Raw genomic sequence first — 25,890 nt, 5'->3', positions numbered from 1 at the left:
TGTATAAGCCTCAAGGGCTTTTTTGTCTTTTTCTGCTTAAAGGCATGAGTAGGGACTACTTGCTCCTTTCCTACTTGCCACTGCATGGAAACTTGGGCCTACATTTGTATGTCTCATCATTCCAGCTATGCCTAAAAGTAGCAAGTAAAATGTTGTCTACCTCACAGACCCTATCCTCTGAGCTACACCTCAGTCATTTCTGGCTATTCAAGATTTTCAAAGACCTTCTTCTCAGGAGTGTTCCTAGATGTGATCCCATATATAAGCTAACTTGGAAGGAAGATAACTAAGGACAAAGGAATAACGATCAAATGAAAACACACCAAAAAGAAGAAAGCACTATGCAGAGGAGAGAATTATTAAAAGAACATATTTTATAGAATCATAATATGTCTACTCTGGTCCCTGAAATCTCCACAACCTCCCACAGTTACCCTCGTATATTCTGATCCTAGGGACATACATTCTAGGAAGGCAGTGTCCTAAACTGTGGACTTTGAAGACATGGTCTCCATGGTAATTAATTTCCATTTTTCATTTTTAATAATTCTCTTTCAAGAACTTAGTTTTCCATTTATTATGGTCTGGCCTATAATCAATTGTTACCTCTTTTATAGGTCTTTACACTTATGCATTCTTCAATTTTTCATTGTTTTTGGTGTTCAGTTTTGTTTGAGAAGAAATCTAAATGACTTTTAGAACCCATGAGGATATGTGGAAGAAGTGTTTCTAGGCAGAGAATGGGAAGTGCAAAGGCTCTGGGGTGGGAGCTCAGCAAGAAGGCTGGTAGAGATGGAGTGAAATGGGTGAAGTGGAGAGAGACAGGAGATTAAGCCAGGAGGAGGATCATGTAGTACTTTAAAAGGCATATTAATCAGACTTATTTTTTTGCAGATTTTTAAAAGAGGATACAAAACCCAGAAAAAGTGAAAAATAATCCCTATATTCCCTCCTGTTGAGCAATTTTATCAGTTCCAATCTGTCTTTGATTAATGTCAGACTTGACTCCAGAAAAACATGTTGCTTTGAAAAGTTTTTCTTGGATTACAAAGCATTGAAAATGTATTTAAATGTTTAAAAAACTATATCAGTGGGTTTTATTTAATTTCATATAACAGGATATCCAATCCAAGGGGTTTAAGAACAAAACGAAAATAATTGCTTCATGTATCTAAAAAATCCAGTTTTGGGGTTCTACTGCATCTTGACTGGAGACCAAATGATGTCACCTGGACCCAGATTCTTTCTGTTCGATTCTGTTCATTCATCATGCTCCTTTACTGCCAGATGCCATGCCTTCTTTTTGGAGGTGTCTGCTCTAACTCCAGACTTAGATTGTCTCTCAGTCAAATCCAATGGAAAAGAGGAAGAGATTTTGGGAAGTTCCAGCATCTTACTAATTCTGTCACATACAAATTCCTGAACTCATGGCTACAAATGGCTATAGTCCAGGGGATGAAATACACTTATTTCTTACAGTGTGGATGACTTTCTTCCCTCTAATAGCGCATCCTTGAACGAATCTCCAAATGGCAGTACTAGAAACAGGGTGAATTGATGTTGAATAGCAAACAAAAAAAACCAAGGAAATATCCATTCATTTGTCTACCACATCTTCCCATTCAATCACCTTCAAAAATATCTCTGCCTCCGTAATAAACCTATGCTCTGTCCCAATGAAAACACACTCTCCTCTACCTTCCTAAAGCAATAACACTTAAAGTCCCGTTCATTTACAGATAGAGCTCAAAGCCCCAAATATCTGTTTAGTGCACAGTCCTCTCAGTCAGACTTCTCTCTAACTCCTCTTGGCCTAGAAAACTAATGCTAAATAGTAAGTTTAATGGATCCCCAAACATCTAAAACACACTTTTTTCCCTAGGCTGCCATTGGGGAAGGAAAACAACACAAAGCAGTTTCTGGTATATAACTTACATTGTATCTTATGTGAAGTATAAGGCAAGGACCCCTCAGTCTAGAAGTGAAATGCAGTTCCTTTGACAACGAGTCTGGCTGTTCTAGATCTGCTCTCTGGAAGGATCTTTCTTCCACTGTTGAGGAGAAAATGGTTAATCACAGGTCAATAAACCACTTCTTCCCTAGTGGAGACAACAGGAAAGAATGACTTCCACCAGATCTCCTTGCACACAGGGATTCCCTACCTACAAAATGTTTTAGTAGGATATTTCTGACCCATCTATTTTTCTTATTGTAGGCAAACCTGAAATTTGTGGATTCTTACCTATACTTGGTGTTTGTTTATATCTTTTCATATAAAGTTTGGTGTAAAGTAAGAGCTATGATTTGTACGAGACTGCTTTGACAATCCAATCTATTGAGTTAACACGATTGTTTTCCATGACCACATCTGAGATGCCTCTTGTAATTCTTTATCAGTGTACTTTAATTTCAGGTTCTGGAGCCTGAGGACTATTTTAAGGTTTGAGCAACCCTAGCTGTTTGTAAGGCTTGGGATTTCTATAATAGTAAAATTTATTTAAATTCTTGATATACTTTTAATCTATTTCCATTCACTCTATATCAAGGGATAGTAAACAAAGAGACATCAAGAAGATTCAATCTTTAAATCTGGAAATCACCCTTGGATTTCCTGTCTTCTAAAGGATTGCCAACAACTGTCAGAAGCTAGGAGGAAGTTATGAAACAGATTTTCTCTCAGTGCTTCCAGAGGTATCAACCTTGCCAACACCTTGATTTCAAACTTCTAGTCTCTGGAACTGTGAGACAATACATTTCTGTTGTTTTAACCATCCAAGTTTATGTATGTTGTTACAGCAGCCCCAGGAACCTAATACAGCCACAATGCACGGCCAATCTCTTTGGCCCTGAGCTGAATGTCCTTTTCCTTAGTATTTGTGCCTCTGGACTGCATCTTCTCAATAGGAGTAATTTGTCCTTGCCTCAGGCAACGTCTGCTTAAATGGAAGAATGTGAAAGGGACCTGAGATACTAGGTTACAATTTCCTCATCTACCATTCTTGCTAGGTCTCCCACCTCTGCTTTTGCTTGAGTCAATGTTAGTTTGGGGCAGAGACTTTGGCTTGCTAACCCTTGCCAATCCAGCTACTGTAGTAGCAGCTGTCTTAGACTTCAGACTGCAGGTAGAAAGGATCGTTATACTAAACTAATATTCTCTGATCCACTTGCAGAGAGAAATGATCCACCTTAAAACTTTCTCATTCTTGTTTGACCTTCCTAAAGGCTCGAATAAGTTGAATTTTTCAAAACCAGGTTTCTCACCCTGTTTTCTTATTCAGCACAAGACAGTCAGTTTAACCAGTTGTCTTACACTTAAAACTGCTAACTTCCAAGACTTGGACTGAGTGGCCCACACTGCCCTTCACGTGACTTCATGAGCTTGGCCAGACTACGTATAAGGTCTAGTCCCTGTTCAAAAGTTCACACAACCACTCAGATATAGCTCAAGTGGCGTCCACTTTGGTTATCTTTATTGTCTTTTCAGACGCAGTTGGACCAGGTCTCCAACAATATCTCTGTGACCCAATTTCCTACCTCAATGATCTGCCTAACTCTGTCCTGACTCCATTCTTAATAGGACCTCTCTTTATGGTGGGAAGATGGCTGCCACAAATATAAACTTACATTCTCTCTCATTTTAAGTCAATAAAATGTTAGCAAAATCATGGGTAATTCCATTCGTTTTGGTTGGGTCAAGTTCCCATTTCCAAATGAATCACAGTAGATGGGTCAATACCAAGTGCTGAATAACTTAGGTCTGAGTCATATGCTCTGGCTTTCACACCTCCAGAAACACATAGACTAATAGTGAATGAGGACTAAATTCCCAAATGGCCATTTGTAGAAGAAATGGTGTAATTGAAGCTAACAGTCAGAAAATATGCACTACAAATAATGGAATTAAAATACTTTTATTGATTGGTATTTGAAAAATAATGCATCAAAGAGAAAATAAAAATCACTGCACCAGAGATGAAAATCTACATTTGTAGGTTCATCAAAAGATAAATGAATAAAGACTGTAGTATATCCATACAATGGAATACTACTTAGTAATAAAAAGAAATGAATTAATGATACAGGTAGCAACTGGGATGAATCTCAAAATAATTATTCTGAGTGTATCTTAGTCAGCTTTGGGCTGCTGTAACAAAATGCCACAGACTGGGTGGCTTAAACAATACACATTTATTTCTGACAGTTTTGGAGACTGAGAAGTCCAAGATCAAAGTGTCATCAGGTTTAGTTCCTGGTGAGAACCCTCTCCCTGGCATGCAGATGGCCACCTTTTTGCTGTGTCTTCATATGGTGGGGAGAGAGAGAGAACTCTGGTCTCTCTTCCTCTTCTTCTAAGGGCACTAATCCTATCATGTGGGCCCCACCCTTACAACCTCATCTAAACCTAATTACCTCCCAAAGGCTCCACCTCTAAATACCATCACATTGAGAGTTAGAGCTACAACATATGATTTTGGTGTAAACACATTCAGTTCACTGCAGAGTGAAAGAAGTCAGACAAAATGTATGATTCCATTATATAAAATTGTAGAAAAGGTAAACTAATCTATAGAAACAGAAAGCAGATCAGTAGTTTAGGGACAGGGCTAGAAGGCAGAGATGGAACTGGAAAGGTTTCAAAGGGCATGAGGAAATTTTGAGCAGTGATAAATAAGTTCACTATCATAATTGTGGCGATTTTTTCACAGGTGTGTTATTTGTGTCAAAACTTATACAACTTAAATATTCCACTTTTCATGAATACTTTGGTTATTTGTTGTGGCCCTAATAATCCTGCTAAGAATATTCTTGTAGCTATCTTTTAGTGCACATTATATGTATTTCTTTCATTTATGCAACTCAGAGTGGGAATACTAGGTCATGGATATTTACATACTCTTAAAAAGTTCCCTTGGGCTCCTTTGCTCCTGGCCCCAACCCTGTACTTCTAGGCAGCCGCTATAGATTAGTTGTAACTGTTATGGGATTTCATATAAATGAAATTGTATATAATGTACTCTTGTGTATGGCTTCATCTGCTCAGAGATTCATCTATGTAGTTGTATATGTCAGGGTTTTTTTTTGTAATTGCTGAAACATATTCATTGTTGGAATATATTACAACCTTTTATTCCACTTACCTGCTGACGAGCATTTGGCTTGTTTCCAGTTTTGTGTTACTATGAATAAAACTGCTATGAACATTTGCATTATGGTCAAAGAACATCATCTTTTGGAATTTATTAAGGTTTCCTTTGTGGCCTGATACACAATCTACTCCTGTAAATATTCCATATGTGCTAGGAAATAATGTGTATTCTCCATGTGTCAAGTAATTCTACATAAATTTAGTAGTTCAAACTTATTATTTAGGCATTTATCTGCTTTTTTTCTCTGCTGCATTCATTAGTTTCTCAGAGGGTTTTAACATATCCAGTTACAATTTATCTATTTCCCTGTACTGTTTGTTGTTGCTAGGTTTATTTTTAGATTGTAATGTTAGAAGACATGTACATTCGTGATGGACATATCTTGTTGTTCTATTGTCCCTTTTACCAGTATACACCACTCATTTTCCCTTATTTTTTTTTTCCTGTTTGGCCTTAAATTCTATTTTGTTGTGTATTAAAATTGTTACCCCAGCTTTAGTTCATATTTACTGGTAGACTTCTTGTCATAGTTTTATTGTTGGACCTTGTATTTATAATTCAATGTAATATATATATAATTTAATTGAATATAATTAAAATATTAAAAGAACTATTTTGTTAGGTTTAACCCATTTACATTCACTTTAATTACTGCTACATTAGCCCTGTAGTTTAACACCTTCTTTTGTACTGCACTTTCTATTTATTTGCCCTGTCCTCGTTACTACATTTCATTGGATAGAGTGAATTTTCTTCTGATGGATTACAAATCATAAATTTTGTGTGTATAATTATAGTATCTATTTTTAACCTAAGTCCCATAATCATGTTTATTTACCCTATTGCTGTCTTAAACTTTACGTTTTGAGTATTTGAGTAGATACTATACCATTATCAAGATCTCATGTCCCTTTGGACTCTACCTCCCTTCCCTGCTTTAAGTTGGATATATTTTCTTTCTTAAACTTATTATCCAGTAGGCATGAGATTTGGAAGAGAGGACGGGAGGAATGAATGCCTGTGGATGTAATGTTCAGTAGACCACTGGACTCATAGGTCAGGGGCGTAGAGAAAATCTGGGCTGGACATTTGGAATCACATATAGCTAAAACCATTGCTCCAAGAAGAGGGGGAAGAAAGGGTGGGAGAGAGAACACTAGATTTTAAGGTATAAGCAGAGAAAAAGCCTGCAAATGACACTGTAGATCTACCTAAGGAAATGGTGTCATATAAAGGGACCAGTTTAAATGTACACACTATACCTACTGCCCAGGAATTAATTTTACAGATATTGCTATTAGGTGTAGATGCAATTCTGCTGACAGCCCAGTTATGCTGATTCTACTTCCAAGGCGCAGTCACCTGCCAGAGCCCATCAAAAACAGGACTCTGGTCAGGAGTGGCCTTGCTGTGGTTATAGATCTTTTTTGTGGCCTCTTTCAATTCTATGCAGAATTCTCCCTCAATTCTTAGGAAGAATGGGGGAGAAACTCCATATTCCTCAAATAGATCCTACTACACTGCCCGCAACTTTACAAAGCAAGAGCTTCACTTGAATTAACTGTTGAGATGGCCACCCATCACCCATACTTTAGTAAGGATTAATTTAATCAGACTATGCTCCTAATATCAGAAACTAAAGCCACAGGGCAAAGAAGGAGTAAAGAAGACTGAGTTTTAACCATGTAAGTCTTTAAGAAAGGGCAAAGTAGAATGGTTTGGTAAGGGATATTCCGCTCAAGGCAGAAACATGAAGGTAACAGGTTCTTACAGAATATATATGCTACTTAATGGGAAATATGCTATCCATTACTATAGTCACAGAATTCATCAAGAAAAGTATCAAGTCTTCAGAGACATTTAGGTGTTAATATTTCATCTTATGCTACCTCCTAATGGCAGTGAAGAGAAACAGTGAGGTAGTACAATTTTAAGGTCTTAGTTTGAATTCTTATTTGTGCATTTTAATAATTAAATAAATTTATACACTTAATATTTAATAAATATGTATTATTTTAGGTTATTTATGTACCTGATGCCTATGGGACAAGCATTCATTATTATATTTCTCATAATTTGTTTGCTATCATGACCATCATTGACATTACTTCTGCTAACACATATATAAATCAAATAATATACACCAAATGCAAGCCCAAATCTTGCAATTACATTAATAACTAACATCTATTATTTACTATGTGCCAATAACTGTCCTAACAATTTAAATCTATTAATATATTTAATATAAATATATAACATATTTCCATTTGCTGGATTTGTTTAAACAAACCAATTTAGAAATGTCATAGAATTAAACAAAACTTGACATGTAAACATACTGTCATGTTCCTGAAACAGACATTGATACCTGATAAAAGTTAATAATTGCTTGTTGGAAAGCTGTCCATAAATAAGGCTAGTCTTCAGCAAAACTAAAAATATTTTGTTTCTTTAGCTTTTCTAGTATGACAATGCAATACCATCAAACTATAATCAAATATAATAAAGACAATATTGGATGGATCCATCAGTAGCACTGGTTACAGCTGTTAAAACTGTTTGTTCTTGGAGACACATAAAAAGAATTAAGCCAATCACATCAAATAATTTTCATGGCTTAAAAAAAATCACAATTCACTGAGTAACGTTAATTATGGTTGTGGTCAAAACTTTCGGTAAAGGCTATTTATGGCGTGCATGGCTGAACATGCACTATTTATAAAGATACTTGCCAAAAAAAGAAGATGTGGTACATATATACAATGGAATATTACTCAGCCATAAAAAGGAACGAAATTGGGTCATTTGTAGAGACGTGGATGGATCTAGAGACTGTTATACAGAGTGAAGTAAGTCAGAGAAAAACAAATATCGTATATTAACGCATATATGTGGAACCTAGAAAAATGGTACAGATGAACCGGTTTGCAGGGCAGAAATTGAGACACAGATGCAGAGAACAAACGTATGGACACCAAGGGGGGAAAGCGGGGGTTAGGGGGTGGTGGCGGTGGGATGAATTGGGCAATTGGGATTGACATATATACACTAATATGTATAAAATGGATAACTAATAAGAACCTGCTGTATAAAAATAAATAAATTTTTAAAAGAAAAAAGATACTTGCCAATTTGTTATAACAGGAGATATATATCCATTATAACACATACACATAAATATGTAACATACATGTTACATATATATATATATATATATCTATATATATATATATATATATCTCCCCTTTTAATAACTTTATGAGGAAAGTATTTTCCCCAACCTGCAGATGGGGAAACTGAGGACATATAGGTTAAACAACTTCCCCTAAGTTATACTAGCAAGGGTGGTACCAGTATGTGAATCCAGGTAGATTTATAACTTAAACTCCTAATTATTTCACTACACTGACTTCCAACTGTGTATGTATATAAAATTTCACATTTGAGTTTGTCTCATTTTCTTAACTGACTTTCTGTCACTCTGGGTTGGAAATGTATCACTGTTAGGAACTAAGTTAACATGTATCTTTCTCAGGTCATTGCTTATAAAACTACCAGCCAGCTCTTCTTTCTTTGTGGGGGCAGAAATTTCTTGATATGCTATTATATTTTTCATTTTAACACTAAAAGGCAATTCAGGATAAGATTTTAAAAAGTATCAATTTAATACTGAATATTTAGAAATATGGTACACACAGACACCACAGTAATATAAAATGAACACAATTATCAACTATTTTATGAAAACTTAACATGGATGGCTGACATCTTCCAACAGATAAAACTCTAGACAAAGGTACCAGATATATTTGAGTTTTCATTTTAAATATGATTTAGTCATGCAGACAATTAGGTTTTTAAAAAAATAAATATGACAAATATATGGATTTCTGAAGTATAAACTGACATACAAATCTATATATTTTCGTAATATTTTTCATTAAAGCATCCTTAAAGAAGCATTCTGTAACATGAAGTTGAGAGCTCAAATTAGATGAAAGGCATGAGGTTTTAACAGAACTGAGTAATTCACATACCAAACATCTACATAAAAGTAAAGACAAAATTGCAAACATATTTGTTTTATCCTCCAAGTCATCAACTTCATAAAATTACTTACTGGAATAATAATTATAAGATAAAATTCCCAATTCTGAATGTTAGTAAGGACACACATATAAGAGCAATATGAGAAAAAGTTAATTCTTCCTTCTGAGGAGTGAAGGAGTAGCGTAATTGTCCCTTGGGGATTGTCAAAGCTTTCCTAGAACTCCGAGGGAGTAGGTTCTTCTGTAAAACAGCACGAACTAAAACTACATCCCCTTATTAGTACATAAACCTATGATAAGCTTTCTTTTTCAAACTTACAGATGCTCACAACTGTGAAACACAGGTTAGTGAATTGGGCTAAAATGTTCCTACCCTCCATTTCCCCCAAATGGCAGCTTCAAAGGAAAAACTATCCATTGCCTTTTTCACCTGAACAGCTTTAATAAAATTTATATTATGAATTTAAAGAGAAAAAATAATCACCTCACACATAAGCAAGCTTGATGGAACTTAAGATGGAATAAATACTAGGTATCAGAAGAGCATATTCCTTAATGGAAGTTAAAACATCAAAATTAATTGGATTATGTCACTAATTTAAAAGTTAACACAGGAGAGATAAGAGGATTTTCTTGAACGAATTTAGAGCAGTGGTCCCTAACCCTGACTACAAATTAGAATCACTCTGAGAGCCTTTGGAAAAACTGAAGTATGGCTCTACCCATAAGAAATTCAGATTTAATTGTTGTAGGGTGGGGTCTAGATGATTCTAATATGAAATGAGGGTTGAGAAACAACTGATTTGGAAAAGTTATTGATTACTCAGGGTGAATTTGATTTAAATAAATTATTCAAAATATGAGCACTTCCTACATGATAGGCACTGTTCTAAGTGCTAATGTGGAGAAAATTCTTTTTTCTATAAAAATCATTGGATATTAATATATCTTTTATCTTTTGAATAGTTACATAATTTTATTAAATTATTACTCAAAGCTTTTATTACGGTCTGCTGTCATAAAAGATTTCCTTCTACTTTTTTGAACTATCCTCACTTGATATTATAACAGAATAGATCAAACTCAAACTTCTTCTCAAGATATATGTAGAGAATGTAACAATAACAATTTCATTTTTCAAGTCATGGTATATGAGGTATTCTCCACCTTATATCTGGAGTCACAAAGCTATAATTTAAAAACTGAAATTAGGTATTGCTTTAATGAATCAAAAATGTACTACCACTGGCGTCAGTGCTTGCTTTATATTGCCTAAAAAATAATCTATGACAGCGCCTCAGAGAACCTAGTAAGAGTAGGTCTTTAATGCAGACCATGTTTCTTATGACCTATTTATAAAACATCCCTTTAAGAAAAAAGTTACAGGAATATAGTTTTTGAAACATAATTAGAAATTAATTATTTCAAAGGAACAGAAATATAGTTTTTGAAATGCTACATAATTAGAAATTAGTTACTATCCCAAGATGATAGCTTGAGCTTTAACATTTTAAATTAAAGCCAACTTTATTAGGTATTATAAAATGCATTCTAACTCATGAAAAAAGTCAGATTTAATAAATTTGATTTGTATCTACTCTTCAAACTAACATTTTTGAGGTTTAAATTTGCTAAAACCTACTGACTAATTTATTAATCATATACTAGGCTAATTATCTTTTCTAGCTGGACAACAGGCCAAAAATGATGAAATTTTGGTTAAACCATAATATATGCATGTATAGAAAAATGCAATAGCAATTTATTTTCCATACTTGATGGACTTAAAACAGCGTTAAATTTTTTGTGGAAGCTCAGTAGTCAAAATAAATATTTAATAAAAATATACACCATAAGATATCAAGAACTTAGTGTTTAAAAATAAACTTTGTCACATTGTTTTGCCTTCAGTTAAACAGAACTCAATTTAGGTACCTAAGGTATCTAAGAATAATTAAGGTATGTTTTTGGAAACAAAATTAAAATTCAAGTAACACTAGAAAGATAACACTAAGATAAAAGAGAAACTTACTATGTTTTAGCTCAAAAGTTTAATCAAGTTATAGTTACTGGGACTTCTCAATATGACTATGACCCTAATAAACAGGAATAGTTTGGGAAATAAAAGTCAAAGAGTCATGATTATGTGGTTCATGCTGTGAAACCCTCAGTACGTAAAAAAATGAAAATACAGTATATATGAGCACCATCTGAAATGTGTGTGCGTATATGTATTTAAAACTTTACCTAATTAAAAATAGCCATTTAGAGTGAAGTTAAGGACAAGCACAGTTATCAAAATACATTCTTAGACTAACATGTCATATGACTTATTTTAAAATGTTTAGTCTGGTGTTCCTTCTAAAAATCAAAAAAAGAATACAACATAAAGAAAGACAGCCAGTATTCTTTTGTAGTGCAAAGTCCCTTGGAAACAGAAGGTTACTGAAGAAAAAAGAATGTGTTCAATAAGTGTTTTCAAATCCATAGTCAAATTCCAATAGTTAAAGGAAAAATGAAGTTAGCTAATAAATATGAATTCACAGAATAATCCAGCACATGTTGGATTTGCCTCCATGGGATTACCATTCAGGCCTCAGATTATTTTTAACTGAGGGTAATCAATATTATTCTGCTGAAAGAATCTTCCTTCTATAAGAAAAGATACAAATTTGCCACCTGTAATTTCTGCTATAGTCACCAAAACTCTAAAAACTACTGTCATATATAATACATACCCTGGGGTAATGAAAGGGTCTTTAATGAAAATCTTATTTTGATCCTACGTAGAGGCAGCTTATGATAGATTGTTAGTATCCTTGCTATTTTTCAAAGCTCTCAGTATAAGTAATCATGATATAGACTGAAGTTCTTTGAAACCACTGTCACGTGATAAAGGGTAATGTTATTCACCATTTAAAATACGTTCAATCTCTTCTAGTCTTTTTAAAGCAGCAACTCTTTTCTTCTCAATTTCTTTGATTTCTTTTGTTGTTTTGTGGGGGGTTTCTTTGTCTGTATTTTTTCCTAACTGTTTGTTGGATTTTGACTGACTTTTATTATCACTTGGTTTTATTATCTGTATGGGTCTGGGTTTACTTTTGATTTCTTTTTCATTTTCAGTTGGAATTCTGTCTCTTTCTATAACTGAAGTCTTACCAGCTGGGAATACTGGCTGTTCTACAAAACTAGATGAAGAAATTTTATCTCTGACTATATTCAAATGGCGTTGAATATATTCTTCATGTGGTGCTAAGGCCAATGTTTCAACCAGGCATCTTTCAGCTTTTAATAAGTCCTTCTCTTCGAAATAAACAACACAAAGATTGTGTTTTCCTTGCACATTGCTTGGATCCATCTCCAAAATCTTTTCAAAACATTTTTTTGCTCCAAGTATATCTTTCTTTTGATTCATCAGAATGTCTCCTTTTAAAATGAGACCTTTGATATGATCAGGATGGTATCTGAGTAACTCTTCCAAGATTGGCAAAGCCATTAATTCCTTTGCAGTCTGAGAATACAGGAGAGCCAGATTAAACAGAGCACTTCTGAAATCAGCTTGTAATTTTATGGCTTTCTTCATCCACATCTCTGCTTCAGTGTCCTTTTTGTCATCCATGGCAAGCATTCCCAGATTGAAATAACCATTAGCATCTAGTGGCTCCTCATTTACATAGCTTAGAAGTCGTTTTCTAGCTTCAGGTCTGAGTTTAACCTCACCTAAGAATTTAAAAAGAAAAAAAATTATATTATGAGCAAATGAATAAGTCTGAGGAACAAAGCCACTTGCAAGTATTTATCTAGATTACAAAAAGACAGCATCAAAACAATTAACTGCTGTGCCTAAATTAAAAAGCAGAAAGAAAAAATCTCAAAGTTTTCATAGGAAAGACGTGTATGAAGCACTGAAATGGCAGCTCATTTCCTTTCCTTTAAAGCAGTAAAAGTGCCTCAAAAGCTAAAAGGGGAGCCAAAGCAATCTTGAGGGAAAAAAACGGAGCCGGAGGAATCAGACTCCCTGACTTCAGATGACACTACAAAGCTACAGTAATCAAGACAATATGGTACTGTCACAAAAACAGAAATATAGATCAGTGGAACAGGATAAAAGCCGAGATATAAACCCACACATATATGGTCAACTAATCTATGACAAAGGAGGCAAGGATATACAATGGCGAAAAGACAGTCTCTTCAATAAGTGGTGCTGGGAAAACTGGACAGCTACACATAAAAGAATGAAATTAGAACACTCCCTAACACCACACATAAAAATAAACTCAAAATGGATTAGAGACCTAAATGTAAGACCGGACACGATAAAACTCTTAGAGGAAAACATAGGAAGAACACTCTTTGACATAAATCACAGCAAGATCTTTTTTGACCCACCTCCTAGAGTAATGGAAATAAAACCAAAAATAAACAAATGGGACTTGATGAAACTTAAAAGCTTTTGCTCAGCAAAGGAAACTATAAATGAAATGAAAAGACAACCCTCAGAATGGGAGAAAATATTTGCCAATGAATCAACAGACAAAGGATTAATCTCCAAAATATATAAACAGCTCCATATTAAAAAAACAACCCAATCAAAAAACGGGCAGAAGACCTAAATAGACATCTCTCCAAAGAAGACACGCAGATGGCCAAGAGGCACATGAAAAGCTGCTCAACATCACTAATAATTAGAGAAATGCAAATCAAAACTACAATGAGGTATCATCTCACACTGGTTAGAATGGGCATCATCAGAAAATCTACAAACAACAAATGCTGGAGAGGGTGTTCAGAAAAGGGAACCCTCTTGCACTGATGGTGGGAATGTAAATTGATTCCACTATGGAGAACAGTATGGAGGGTCCTTAAAAAACTAAAAATAGAATTACCATGTGACCCAGCAATCCCACTACTGGGCATTTACCCAGAGAAAACCATAATTCAAAAAGACACACGTGCCCCAATGTTCACTGCACCGCTATTTACAATAGTCAGGTCATGGAAGCAACCTAAATGCCCACTGACAGGCAAATGGATAAAGAAGATGTGCTACATATACACAATGGAATATTACTCAGCCATAAAAAGGAATGAAATTAGGTCATTTGTAGAGAGGTGGATGGACCTAGAGACTGTCATACAGAGTGAAGTAAGTCAGAAAGAGAAAAACAAATATCGTATATTAACACATATATGTGGAATCTAGAAAAATGGTACAGATGAACCGGTTTGCAAGGCAGAAATAGAGACAGAGATGTAGAGAAAAATGTATGGACACCAAGGGGGGCAAGTTGGGGGGTGGTGGTTGTGGTATGAATTGGGAGATTGGGATTGACATGTATACACTAATATGTATAAAATAAATATAACTAATAAGAACCTGCTGTATAAAAAATAAATTAAAAAACACAAAAACAAACAAACAAACAAAAAACAGACTAAAAGGGATGAAATAGCTCCTGATAGTTTAGATTCTAACTGGGAGTATATGAAGAATAGAGAATTAAGAGGAAGAGGTATGGGATTTGCCAACAAAAAGATATGTTCAATCTTGATTCTGTTAATGTTATGACTTTATGCACTAAACAAATTATTAACTTGTCTGGGTTAACCTACTGAATTTTCTAATACTTACATGAGATATATAAAAATGCTCAGTAAATAGTAACTATGACTGGATAAACAAAATGTTCTAGTCTTATTAAATCAGGTATTTTTTGTATGTTATTTAAAAATTTTTAGGACTTTTCAAAGGTAAAAATATACCATTATATATAAAGACTATAAATATAAATCAGGTTTTAGGAAACAAATATTTATTGAGATAATTTCTATTGCAAATAAATACAAAAAAATTCAATTTCTAAAACTACACACCCCAGGGTGCAATCTTGTGTCAGATAATGGGCACCTTTCATGATTACTAAGGTTAGCTAACTTTATAAAAACATTAGTTTCCTAAACTTAGCTTTTTTGAATAACAGGCATAAAGATCTTCCTCTATTCTTTTATGTGACAATATGATAAATAAAGAAAATGTGAAATAAATCAATAGGCTTAAGTTCTTGTCTTGGACTAGTTACTAACCTAGCCATATAAAGTTAGGGTAGTTATTACATCTGTTTGGTCCTGACTCTCTAATCTACAAAACAGATGACCGGCAAAAACAAACTCAAAGGCCCTCTTTAGCTATAAAATATGATTTTATGATTCTTACATTTTTGCAAGTTTTATAAAAGTATCTAACAATTAATACAGAGATTTTTCCAAACATAAAAATTAAGATTATAAATTATATATATTGCCTTCTGAAGCAGTACTAAAATATATCAAAGATCCTGATTTATTGTGATGAATAATTTAGTTTTGCTAAATTTATAGAAAATACAGGAAATTATAATAACATCTCAGAAAACAGTAAAACTGGATACAAAATGATATCAAAAGTATTTGGACTTAGAAATCAAGAGAAAATAGAATACTATTTTGTCTAAAACATATAATGCTCTTGGCTCTCTAGAAATAATTACCTAAAAATTTTTACAAATTCAGATTATTTGAATAGTATGATATTTATACCTAAGATATATTTCCATGAATAAAATGACAAAATAGATAAATATGGTATTGCTTAATAGACTGTCTGAAAAATCAGTTTTAACATATACCAGAAGAACTAACAATTAGTATTGTCATATATGTTAAGGCTATTACTTAAAAAGTTTACTTCAAGAATTTTAAATATTCTTCTTATAAATTATTTATGCAGTTTTGATATAAACCATCCATTCATAAAATGTTTGCTGGGGGTAACATTAGGTTTTATTATATTTCAAACTAGAATATGTTTAAATATAGAAATATTTTGAAAAAACATACCTGATTCTTGCATTAATATAGCAGAATTGAATAATGCTAGCTTATGCTTTGGATTTAGTTCTAAAGCATGATTAAAGTTTTTTAGGGCTTCATTTGGTTCTTTAAGTTCAATATGAACAATCGCCAAGTTGTACCAAAGATCTGCATTGTTTTTGTCCAGCTCTAGTGCTTTAAGATATGCTTCTTTTGCTTTGACAGGTTTATTCATTTTTAAAAGCAATTCTCCTCTGTGGAAAAATCAAACACAAGCTTTACTTCCATTACCATGTCAGTCTATAGATACTATTTTTCACAAGTTTTAAGCTTTTCCACATATTCACAGCTTTCCTTTTAACTTAGGTTCTTAAAATTTTCTTTTAAAAATAACAAACTGTCCTTAAACCTGAACACATTAGTTTAGCAAATTTGGCTTGATACGTTTTCAAATACTTTTGAAGAAGGAAAAAGCATGCCTGACGCTAGAGGGTAAGATGTTGGGAGGTATCCAAGAAAGGGGAACAGAGAAAATATATTCTTTGAATATATCTTGAAAAACAGCAGACTAGTCTACAACAGAAAAATGATAGCAACTAGAGTGGGAGATCAATTTGTCAGGCGATGAAGTAACAGCATTTGAAGAAGGAATATAAATACAGTAGGGATGAGGAAATTCCAGTATTCAAATCTGTTAGCAATGTCTCACTATACAAAAAGCAGAACATTAGAAATTGTTTACCCCTTAAAATTATTTAGTTTTCTTCGATGTATTCTTATAAAATGACCATTCATTAAAAAAAGGAATTTAAAAAGCCGATCTGGTAGGATGGAAGGGCAATAGTGCCACCTGTAGATACTTTTGAGGAACACATCTGGAACTAATGATCACAGTTTGAAAATCATTTTACAAATTATTCTAATATGGTTACATTTTCTGTTACAGAGCTTAAAAAAGTCATTTTTACACATGTGCAAATCAGTTTAAGTACTGAAATGAGTTACTTTTATTATAATACTACTCTTTCCTGAAGTATTAGCATAGGCATGAAATCAAATAAACTACTAATATTCCCAATTTCTAGAATAAGTGTCCAAAATGTGATTTTTTAAAATGCAGAGATTATTAATTCTTTATAAATTAACATATGACAGGTTTTATTTATAGATACAACCCCAGTAAACTTAGTGAATTTCAGCAAGTACTAGATAAGGCTGAACAAAGACAGCTTCCAGCTATGAACAGATTTTATTTCAAAAACTTAAATTTTGAATGCATTTTCCCCATATAAACAATGTGACAAATTATAATTAGGTTTCTGGAGCACGCTGCAAAACAAAGTTTAACATAAAATTTTCCTCAGGTACAATACAAATGATAAGACTTACATGAGAAAATATATCAAGTTCTAACATGTACTGCAAACATTTTTTTACTGGCAGCTAAAAAGTTTCCTTGTAGTAACAATAACCAGTCAATTCTCAGTATTAAGAAAGCTCTTGAGAGTTTGATATTATATAATTATTTCTTAATTAATTTTATATATAATGATTTCTTAATTATACAATGATTTCTTAATTATTCTATAATAATTAAGAATAACTTCTTGTAAAAATAACTTAATTATTTTGTAACAATTAAGAATTATAAAAGGTAAATTTCAGCTGTTTTAAATAAAAATGAATTTGGTGATGAGAAGCAAATGAAATTAAAGAGGAGCTTTTCCTACCCTTCTTTTGTATAAATAAACCTAAGTGTGCTATTATCAGTTATGGATTCCCTTGTCAAGTTAAAATCAAATCAATTAAATTTGTTAGTCTAAAACAGGCTATATTTCTATGCTCTTGGTTGCTAAGATTTACTAGAAGAAGAAAAAAAGCCAAATTAGTCAAAATAGCTTAAAAGTATATGCAGATGCAGCTTTAATCTTCTATAGTGAAAGCCTAAAGCGAACTACAACACCTGCTAATGTAAGCCTGCTTGAAGTCGGGTCTCATGCTTATTGCTTGTCGGTACAGCTGATCTGCTTCTTCCAGTCGGGACTCATTTGCTCGTATCAGGTTGGCCAGATTAATGTAAACATTTAAGTGGTTAGGTGCAATTCTGGCTGCATATTTTTTACCAGGAATAATCTGTTAAAAAAAAAAAGTGTTTTTAGAATTTGACAGTTCAGTACCAAATAAAATCTGAAGTAAGTAGTCCTAGTGTTTTATTTAAAATTTACATAGAACATAAAAAGATACACTGCAATACTAAAATAATACATAAAAATGTGAAATAATTTGCAGTATACACAAAATATAAGTAAAATAATTAAAGTTTAGTAGCAGTGAAGGTTGTATTTTTTCATTCATGCCAGCTTAATAGATTACTGTTAGATTTTTATATATGTATTATTTTATGAAGTCATAGAAATCAGAACTTCTAGAGGCTAAGGTCCCTTAGTATGTTTGAGTCAGACCAGGAATAGAACTTGGATCTTTTCTCTCAGTCTACTGTATTTGTTATACCATGTCAGCTTTCATGTTGTCAGCAAAATATTTCCTGGTTGTGATAACAGGGTAGTTAATTTTACTTCAGAGCTATACTAAACCCTCACTTGTTTGGTGGAGTTAGGGAATAAAATTCTCTAATTAACTGATTATTTGGGTTAAGTAAATGTTATTATATATAATATATATGAACCCAAATTCTCAATGAACATAATAAATTATATCTGATAAAAATCTTTATTGAACACAATTTAACTTTAGGATCTTAGGACTGAAATAATTCTTAATGTGGTCCAACTCTGTTTTTAAAACATTTGGCAAACTGTCAAATCATTTCAATATTACTACTGTTATTAATACAGTATTAATATAAACTACAATTGAGAAAACTGTAGCCCAGGGTAAACTATCTTTGCAAATTACACACAGCTAGCTGGCCAAGGGCAGTATCAGATTTTCTAACTTTGACTTTGTATTGTGGATATCCAAGAAATCTTGTACTTGTGACATTATAGCAAATGATGGGCACAAGACGGCAACAGAGATGTATCCACTCATTTTATCACTGCTTTCTTCATTTATTTCTTGATAGGAGTAATGTTGAATTTAGTGCTTATTGCACATAAATATAATTCTTTTCATTTAAAGTCACTTAATGCATAAATAACTTGTAATCAAAAATATCTAAAATTCAGAATATCATAATTTGGTTTTCACAGACTATAAATTTTAATTAAGTGAGCTATAAAAGTGAATGTAATCTTTTATAACACTTACAGTAATAGATGGTTCACTGGACAACTTACTTTTAATATCAAATTGAAGAATAGATAAGGATTTTCCATTTGGATAATTCTATTCAATATGGACATCTAGCAGACAATAGAAATAATTTATGACTACTTACTTGAGGCATCAGCGACTTAGCCGTCATATAAGATTCTTCAGCTGCTTTGGTTCTATTTAAATTTTTATAAGTTCTTCCTACATTCATGTGGGCACCAATATCATCTAAAATTAAAAAAAATCATTTGTTGGCAAATACACTAAATAGTATTCAAGTAAACTACTAAGAAGACATGTTTCTAGAAACAAACACACTAAAGCAAAAGAATGCAAAAGGAGGCAATAGGTCCTGCTTCCTCCATAAAGCTCTTCTAACACAACTTATTATAACTTATGAGCAAGGCTACACTAGAAAATTATTAAATAAAGTACCATAAGAACAGAAAATACACATATGACATGAAAAAACTATTTGAATGGCTCCTGGAAGGGTTGAGATATGAGAGGGGAGAAATAAAGGTAATGATTAAATTTACATCTTTTTTTTTTTTTTTTTTTTTTTTTTCTTTTTGCGGTATGCGGGCCTCTCACTGTTGTGGCCTCTCCCGTTGCGGAGCACAGGCTCCGGACGCGCAGGCCCAGCGGCCATGGCTCACGGGCCCAGCCGCTCCGCGGCACATGGGATCCTCCCAGACCGGGGCACGAACCCGTATCCCCTGCATCGGCAGGCGGACTCTCAACCACTGCGCCACCAGGGAGGCCCTACATCTTTTTTTTCCACTATATTTTACTATCCTATACTAAGGCTTACTCCTATTTCCTTAATCACATAGCTTTGGAATTCACTCAAAAGCAAAAAGGATTTACAAGTGAAAAGGATCACCATGATTACTAGAATTATTTCAAGTATTATAAATAACAAAAATGAATCCATGGTGGCATAGGGGCAAAGAGCCTGTGAAAAAAACTTTGTGACTTTGTTTTTAAAAATTTTTGTGGGGCCTCCCTGGTGGCGCAGTGGTTGAGAGTCCGCCTGCCGATGCAGGGGATACGGGTTCGTGCCCCGGTCTGGGAGGATCCCATATGCCGCGGAGCGGCTGGGTCCGTGAGCCATGGCCGCTGGGCCTGCGCGTCCGGAGCCTGTGCTCCGCAACGGGAGAGGCCACAACAGTGAGAGGCCCGCATACCGCAAAAAGAAAAAAAAAATAAAAAAAAAATTTTTGTGAATGTGGTTGGAGTGCAAGTTATCTGGATTCTATAGTATTACTTAAGATGCAGTAGCCCAGATCTCTTAAATGATGATACATTCCCATATAATTTAATTAAAACTTTCAAAAAGGTTGTCTTAATATCAAATCCTCAGCAAATTTATTCAGGGATAGAAAAATATAAAATTTAAATAAAAAAGATATGAGGGTTCATTGCACACTAGTTTAAGATATACTTCCCAGTAAATATTTCAAAGGTTTGGAATAAAGATAGAAAGAAGGGAGATCTTAAATTAGACAAATTTTACTCAACATGAATCTCTAATAGACATGACAAGGTTTCAAATTATGATTACTACTTGCCTGTGACACCAATGATGATTTTGCAATTGTGGAATAGTTCTCTGCCTGCAACTCCCAGGACACATAGGGGCCAAGCATATATATTTTAGGTATTCCCCTAGGAGGAGAGTAACAGTCCTAAGATCTTGCTAAATTATGTTTCAGGTTGGCAATTGTGTGCACTGTACAAAAACTGTTAGATGCCACATGGGTTTAGTTAGAGAACTAGGGGACAGGATTGGGGGAAAGAGGTTGATTTCTTATTTTTAGACATATTGCTGAATCTCATGGGGGTCTCAGGAGGCGGTCAAGCCAAAAAAAAAGAAGAAAAGAAGAAGAAAAAAGGCTTCCCAATACTGGCTGCAATTCAGAATATTTGTGTAGCTTTGAAACATTCAGATACCTTACCCTACCCAGCTCGATCAAAATAGAATCTTCAGGAACAGGATTGCAAAAATGTTTTAAAAAAGTTTCAGAGGCAATTCTGATGTAGAGCCAAGGTTGAAATACATTGCATTACCAAAAGCATATAGAGTTTTTGCTCTTATACAGCTCTTTAAAAAAATTTTTTTTTATTGAAGTATAGTTGAATTACAGCATTGTGTTAATTACTGCTGTACAGCAAAGTGACTCAGTTATACATATACACATTCTTTTTCCTATTCTTTTCCATTATGGTTTATCACAGGATATCGAATATAGTTCCCTGTGCTATATACAATAGGACCTTGTTTATCTAAGCTCTTTTTTTTTTAACATCAGATAAATCTATACCATTTACTACAGAGATCAGAAAGTTACCCAGAAAAAACTAAGGGTATATAGAACCTGAAAAAATTATTTATACAGTAAAAATTTAATCTAAGAAAAGAACAAACTGAAAGTTTAAGTAAATAAAAGTGAAATTATGTCAGATAAGTATTTAAAATGTTACTGAAAAGAGCCCCAACCAACCTTAGAAAAGAGGTTATCCATCAGGATGAAAGACAAGGCAAATTACTATCTACTAATCAGGTTCTAGAACTATGGCAAGGAGATACTGTCATCAGTGAAGACTACAGACACTAGAGTAAGGCACCCTTGCTTTCTCAAAGAACAAAGATAGCAATTAGATAGCATTTAGCATCAAAAAAACTACACAACACAGCTAATAAAATGAAACAATTTTTAAGCAATTTTTAAAATAAGTTACAAAGTTTAAGATTCTAGGAGGAAACAGCATTATTGGTAAGGTAAATCTATATTAGAAAAAAAAAAGGTAAGAAAGCAGGCAAGATATAAAAATCAATTACATTTGAATGACTAAAAAGCTACAGAATTTCAAAAAACAATCTTGCTATTATGAGTGCCCTATCCAAACCAACAGCAGCCTGAATCTAGCAGTCTGTCTTTAATTCAATGTAAACGAGGACTGGCAAATATCAGGCAACTCTGTGCCTAATAATTCTTCAGCCACCAACAGTGAAGTTAAGTATTGTCACACTGATGGCCCAGGCATATGTGTTGCTTTCCAGTTATTTCCTATGCACAAATTTGTCAATTTATTTAAAAAGATAAATTTATAAATGTCTGGAAACTCCTGAAAACTCTAAAAATCATTTCTACCTTGATGGCATCAAAGTTGAACTACAAGTCCATGATTATTTTCGTTTCAAAGATTTGAAGTTAGATAAAAATGAAATCATTGATTTTAAGGCAAAAATAAACCTTGGAGAAATCCGGTGTTTCTCGAGAAAAACCTACCCTCATCTTATAAAGGTGTTTATGGAAACTGTAATTCAATTTGCAAAAATTTTATCTTGTGAATTGATTTTTTAAAAAAACTTGTAACCACCAAAACAAACAAACAAAAGACCGTAATCAACTGTTTGTCTAACATGACATTCATGTTGCCTGGTCAAAGACCATTGTATAGTTTATATTCTTATTCTGGCTAAGCAAGAAAAGCCTTCAGACTGAATGTCTTTTTTTTTTAAAGCTACTTTAAATGTTAAGAATCTCTGCTCTCTGTGATCCTATACCGTTCTAGGGTTTTAAGTACCATCTATATGCTTGTTACTTCAAATTTTTATCTCTAGTCCTGACCATTCCCCTTATCTCCAGACTTATAGTTCTATCTCCATCTGTATATCTAACAGGGACAAAAAAGACTCTTGATTTCCTTCCCTACATGTCGTTTTAGCTGTCAAATCTATCTATGAAGAACACAGCTGAAAAACACAGAATGAGCCAAGAAGTCTCTGAATGACAAATTCAATTTTTCCAAGATTATGTACTTTTTCATAATAAATTGTAATAAAATGATTTGCCTGTTTTCCTAGCCCACTGTTTATTAGAGACAGCAATTTTGAGAGTATGGTAGGTAAGTCATACTAACTAAAGGAGATAGGTTCAAGTAAGTATCTTAAAAACAGCCAAAAGTGACAACTGACGAGAGGAAAAATGATTTTAAACTAAACATCCACAATCACACCCACCCACCAACATGGTTTCATTTCGTCCTGACAACAAAACAATGAGATAGAAATTACTGTCCAAACTTAGAAATGGGAAAGATAAGGCTGAAGGGGCCTAAATATCGTCTTCTAAGTCTCCAGGTCCCTGTGTGTCTGACATAAAGATGACTTTGCTTCTCTTTTTAAAAACTCCCAGAATGAACCTAAAAGGCTTCAGAAAGCAATGAATTGAAACTGCCACAGTTAGTGGCCACTGACTGTGTGTAAGACTATGCTAGATGATGCAGGGCCTATGAAGATGAATCAGATGTTCATGCTGCCCCTAGGAAGCTCCTCAGTTTAAATACATAGATATTTTAAATAAATAAATATTTTAAACGAACATTTAAATAACAAATATCACAGAAAAGATATAAAAGTTGTAAGGAGTCTTGAAGAGGAGAAATATTTGCTTCTAACTGGTAAGATAGGAGGGTTTTTTTGTTTTGTTTTGTTTAGAAAAGAAGCCATGTGAGATGGGTTGCAAAAGATCGGTAGGGTATGGCAGAAGGTGGATGGGAAGGAAAGGAGAAGGGAGGAATTCCAGGCTCAAGGAAGAACACGAACAAATGCAAAGAGGTGAGGAAGCTCATGACACATACCCTAGATTTCAAGAAAAACTAAACTACATGAAGAGCCAGGAGAGATAAAATTGGAAAGGTAGCTAGACCATCAGTTATATATTTCTACAACATTCTCTAACTGGAATTTGGCTTTGCCTTGGGGACACTGGCAGCTTTTCCAAGTGGTAACTGTGGTCTTTTTCTTATCTCTTGCAACACTGGGCCTGGAGTTAGGTGTCCTCCTTGATCCTTACCACTTCCAGACCACTGTAATTCCTTAAAATCACTCATCTCTGAATTTCAGATCATTAAACTCTATTATCATCCACTACCCTCCTTATTGCAGTCACCAATCTCATATATAGCTCCTGGTTCCTTGCTGTTCTCTCCAACATCACACAGTTGTCAAAATTCTCAGTAATTTCAAAATCTATATAGATGTATCTTCCAATAGTTGCCTTGATATCCTTTCTTCCAATAATTTTTACCTCCATTCTCCTTTAACTAGTCAGTTCAACGGCCACAGTCATATCTAGTCGAAATACAGGGGGCACTGCCCACTACTGCCCACCCCTCCGAGTATATTTAGAAATGTGTGTGTGGGGAAGTACTTTTGGGTCATCATACTGAATGGAAAGTAATGATTGTACTTGGTAGGTGGTGGCCACGTTTGGTTCATATCCTGGAACACTGATAACTAAAAATGCTCTAGCTAGACCCTACTCAGACACCAACAATTTTTCAGATCTATAAATGACTGATCTGACCACCTTTTCCTCTTCTTTCATCCTCTCTCACATCTCTTCATAACCAGCTTAGGTGTGTCTCAATACTCCCTTATCCCTTTGTTTAGTAATACATATCTGACAAAATTCTAATCCTGTTTAACCAAATTCTCCATGTCTGTACCACTGCACTTATAAAGTAGTGGGAGAAAACTTTTAACCACATCAAGTGGTTTAATTGTAATTAAGTATTGCTAACCTCAAGTAGGGTGTTAGAGCTGCTTGACAATCATACCATATTTTCCTACTCTATACATTTTCCTAGATCTTTGTTTCTCAACACGTGATTCATGGGCTAAGTATCACTTAGGAACTTACTAGAAATGCAGAAATTCAAGCCCTACTCTAAATCTCTATATATCAGAACATGAACCATATGATCTCCAGGTGATTTACAGGTACATTAAAGTTTGTGAAGCTATGTCCTAGATGATTACTTCAGACCCTCTCCTGGTCTTAGATTTCCAGCACTTCCTCTCCATTCCCCACACTCTACTATTGATTTTACTTTCTGTTTCACTGAGAAAACAGAAGTAAACAAAGGACAACTTCCAGAAGCTATTCATCTATTATTCACCTGCCTATATCATGTCTCTACACTCTGCTTTCCCTGCTACCACAGGTTAACTATTGGTTCAGTTGACTGAATGAAATCCTCACCCTGAGCACTAGATCCTATTTATCTATTCTCATCTGTTCAAGGACATTGACCCAGTACTTCGGTTCCCCACCTTGAATTATTATTTTTCCCAGCTTCAATGGATTAGTCACACACATGCTTTGTTTCTCTCACCTTAAAACAAAACCCCCCAAATTCCCAAAAAACAAAAAAACCCATCATCCTACTACCCTCTCTTGACCCCATACTCAGCACCAACATTTCTTATCAACACCCTTTAAAAGAGTTAATATCAACTCCAATTATTCTTCTCCCACTCTCTTAAACTCACTACTATCAAGCTTTTGCAACTATCCCTTCACCAAAATTGCTCATCAATGTCACCCAACAACTCTGTTTAAAAAAGACTCCTTAAACGTCTGATATAAATAGCTCTAACATATAATCCAATTCAAAAATAAGCCAGCACCAAACACTGTATCATTCCAGTCAGTTGGAATAAAGCTTGAAAATAAACGCTACCTATTTTCCACAAATATAATCATGTT

At 34.0% G+C, this 25,890-nt stretch overlaps 1 protein-coding gene across 5 annotated transcripts in view; it reads right to left on the bottom strand.

Annotated features, from left to right (window-relative positions):
• Positions 1–8,791: 8,791 nt before the first annotated feature.
• Positions 8,792–25,890, bottom strand: part of TMTC3 (transmembrane O-mannosyltransferase targeting cadherins 3) — a 63,873-nt gene continuing 46,774 nt past the window's right edge. For all 5 annotated transcript variants that reach the window (XM_082636871.1, XM_082636869.1, XM_082636870.1 and 2 more), the window contains 4 exons: positions 19,452–19,555; positions 18,015–18,184; positions 16,079–16,305; positions 8,792–12,919 (listed from right to left, as the gene is read on the bottom strand). In XM_082636871.1, coding sequence (XP_082492997.1) covers positions 12,105–12,919; positions 16,079–16,305; positions 18,015–18,184; positions 19,452–19,555 — 1,316 coding nt within the window. In that variant the 3' untranslated portion in view covers positions 8,792–12,104. The remainder of the gene's footprint in view (positions 12,920–16,078; positions 16,306–18,014; positions 18,185–19,451; positions 19,556–25,890) is intronic.

The sequence above is a fragment of the Mesoplodon mirus genome (genome assembly GCF_964341445.2).
Source record: "Mesoplodon mirus genome assembly, chromosome: 11".
Classification (NCBI taxonomy): Eukaryota; Metazoa; Chordata; class Mammalia; order Artiodactyla; family Ziphiidae; genus Mesoplodon; species Mesoplodon mirus.
The sequence above is the reverse complement of the archived record's forward strand: the minus strand, read 5'-3'. Positions and strand labels throughout refer to the sequence as shown.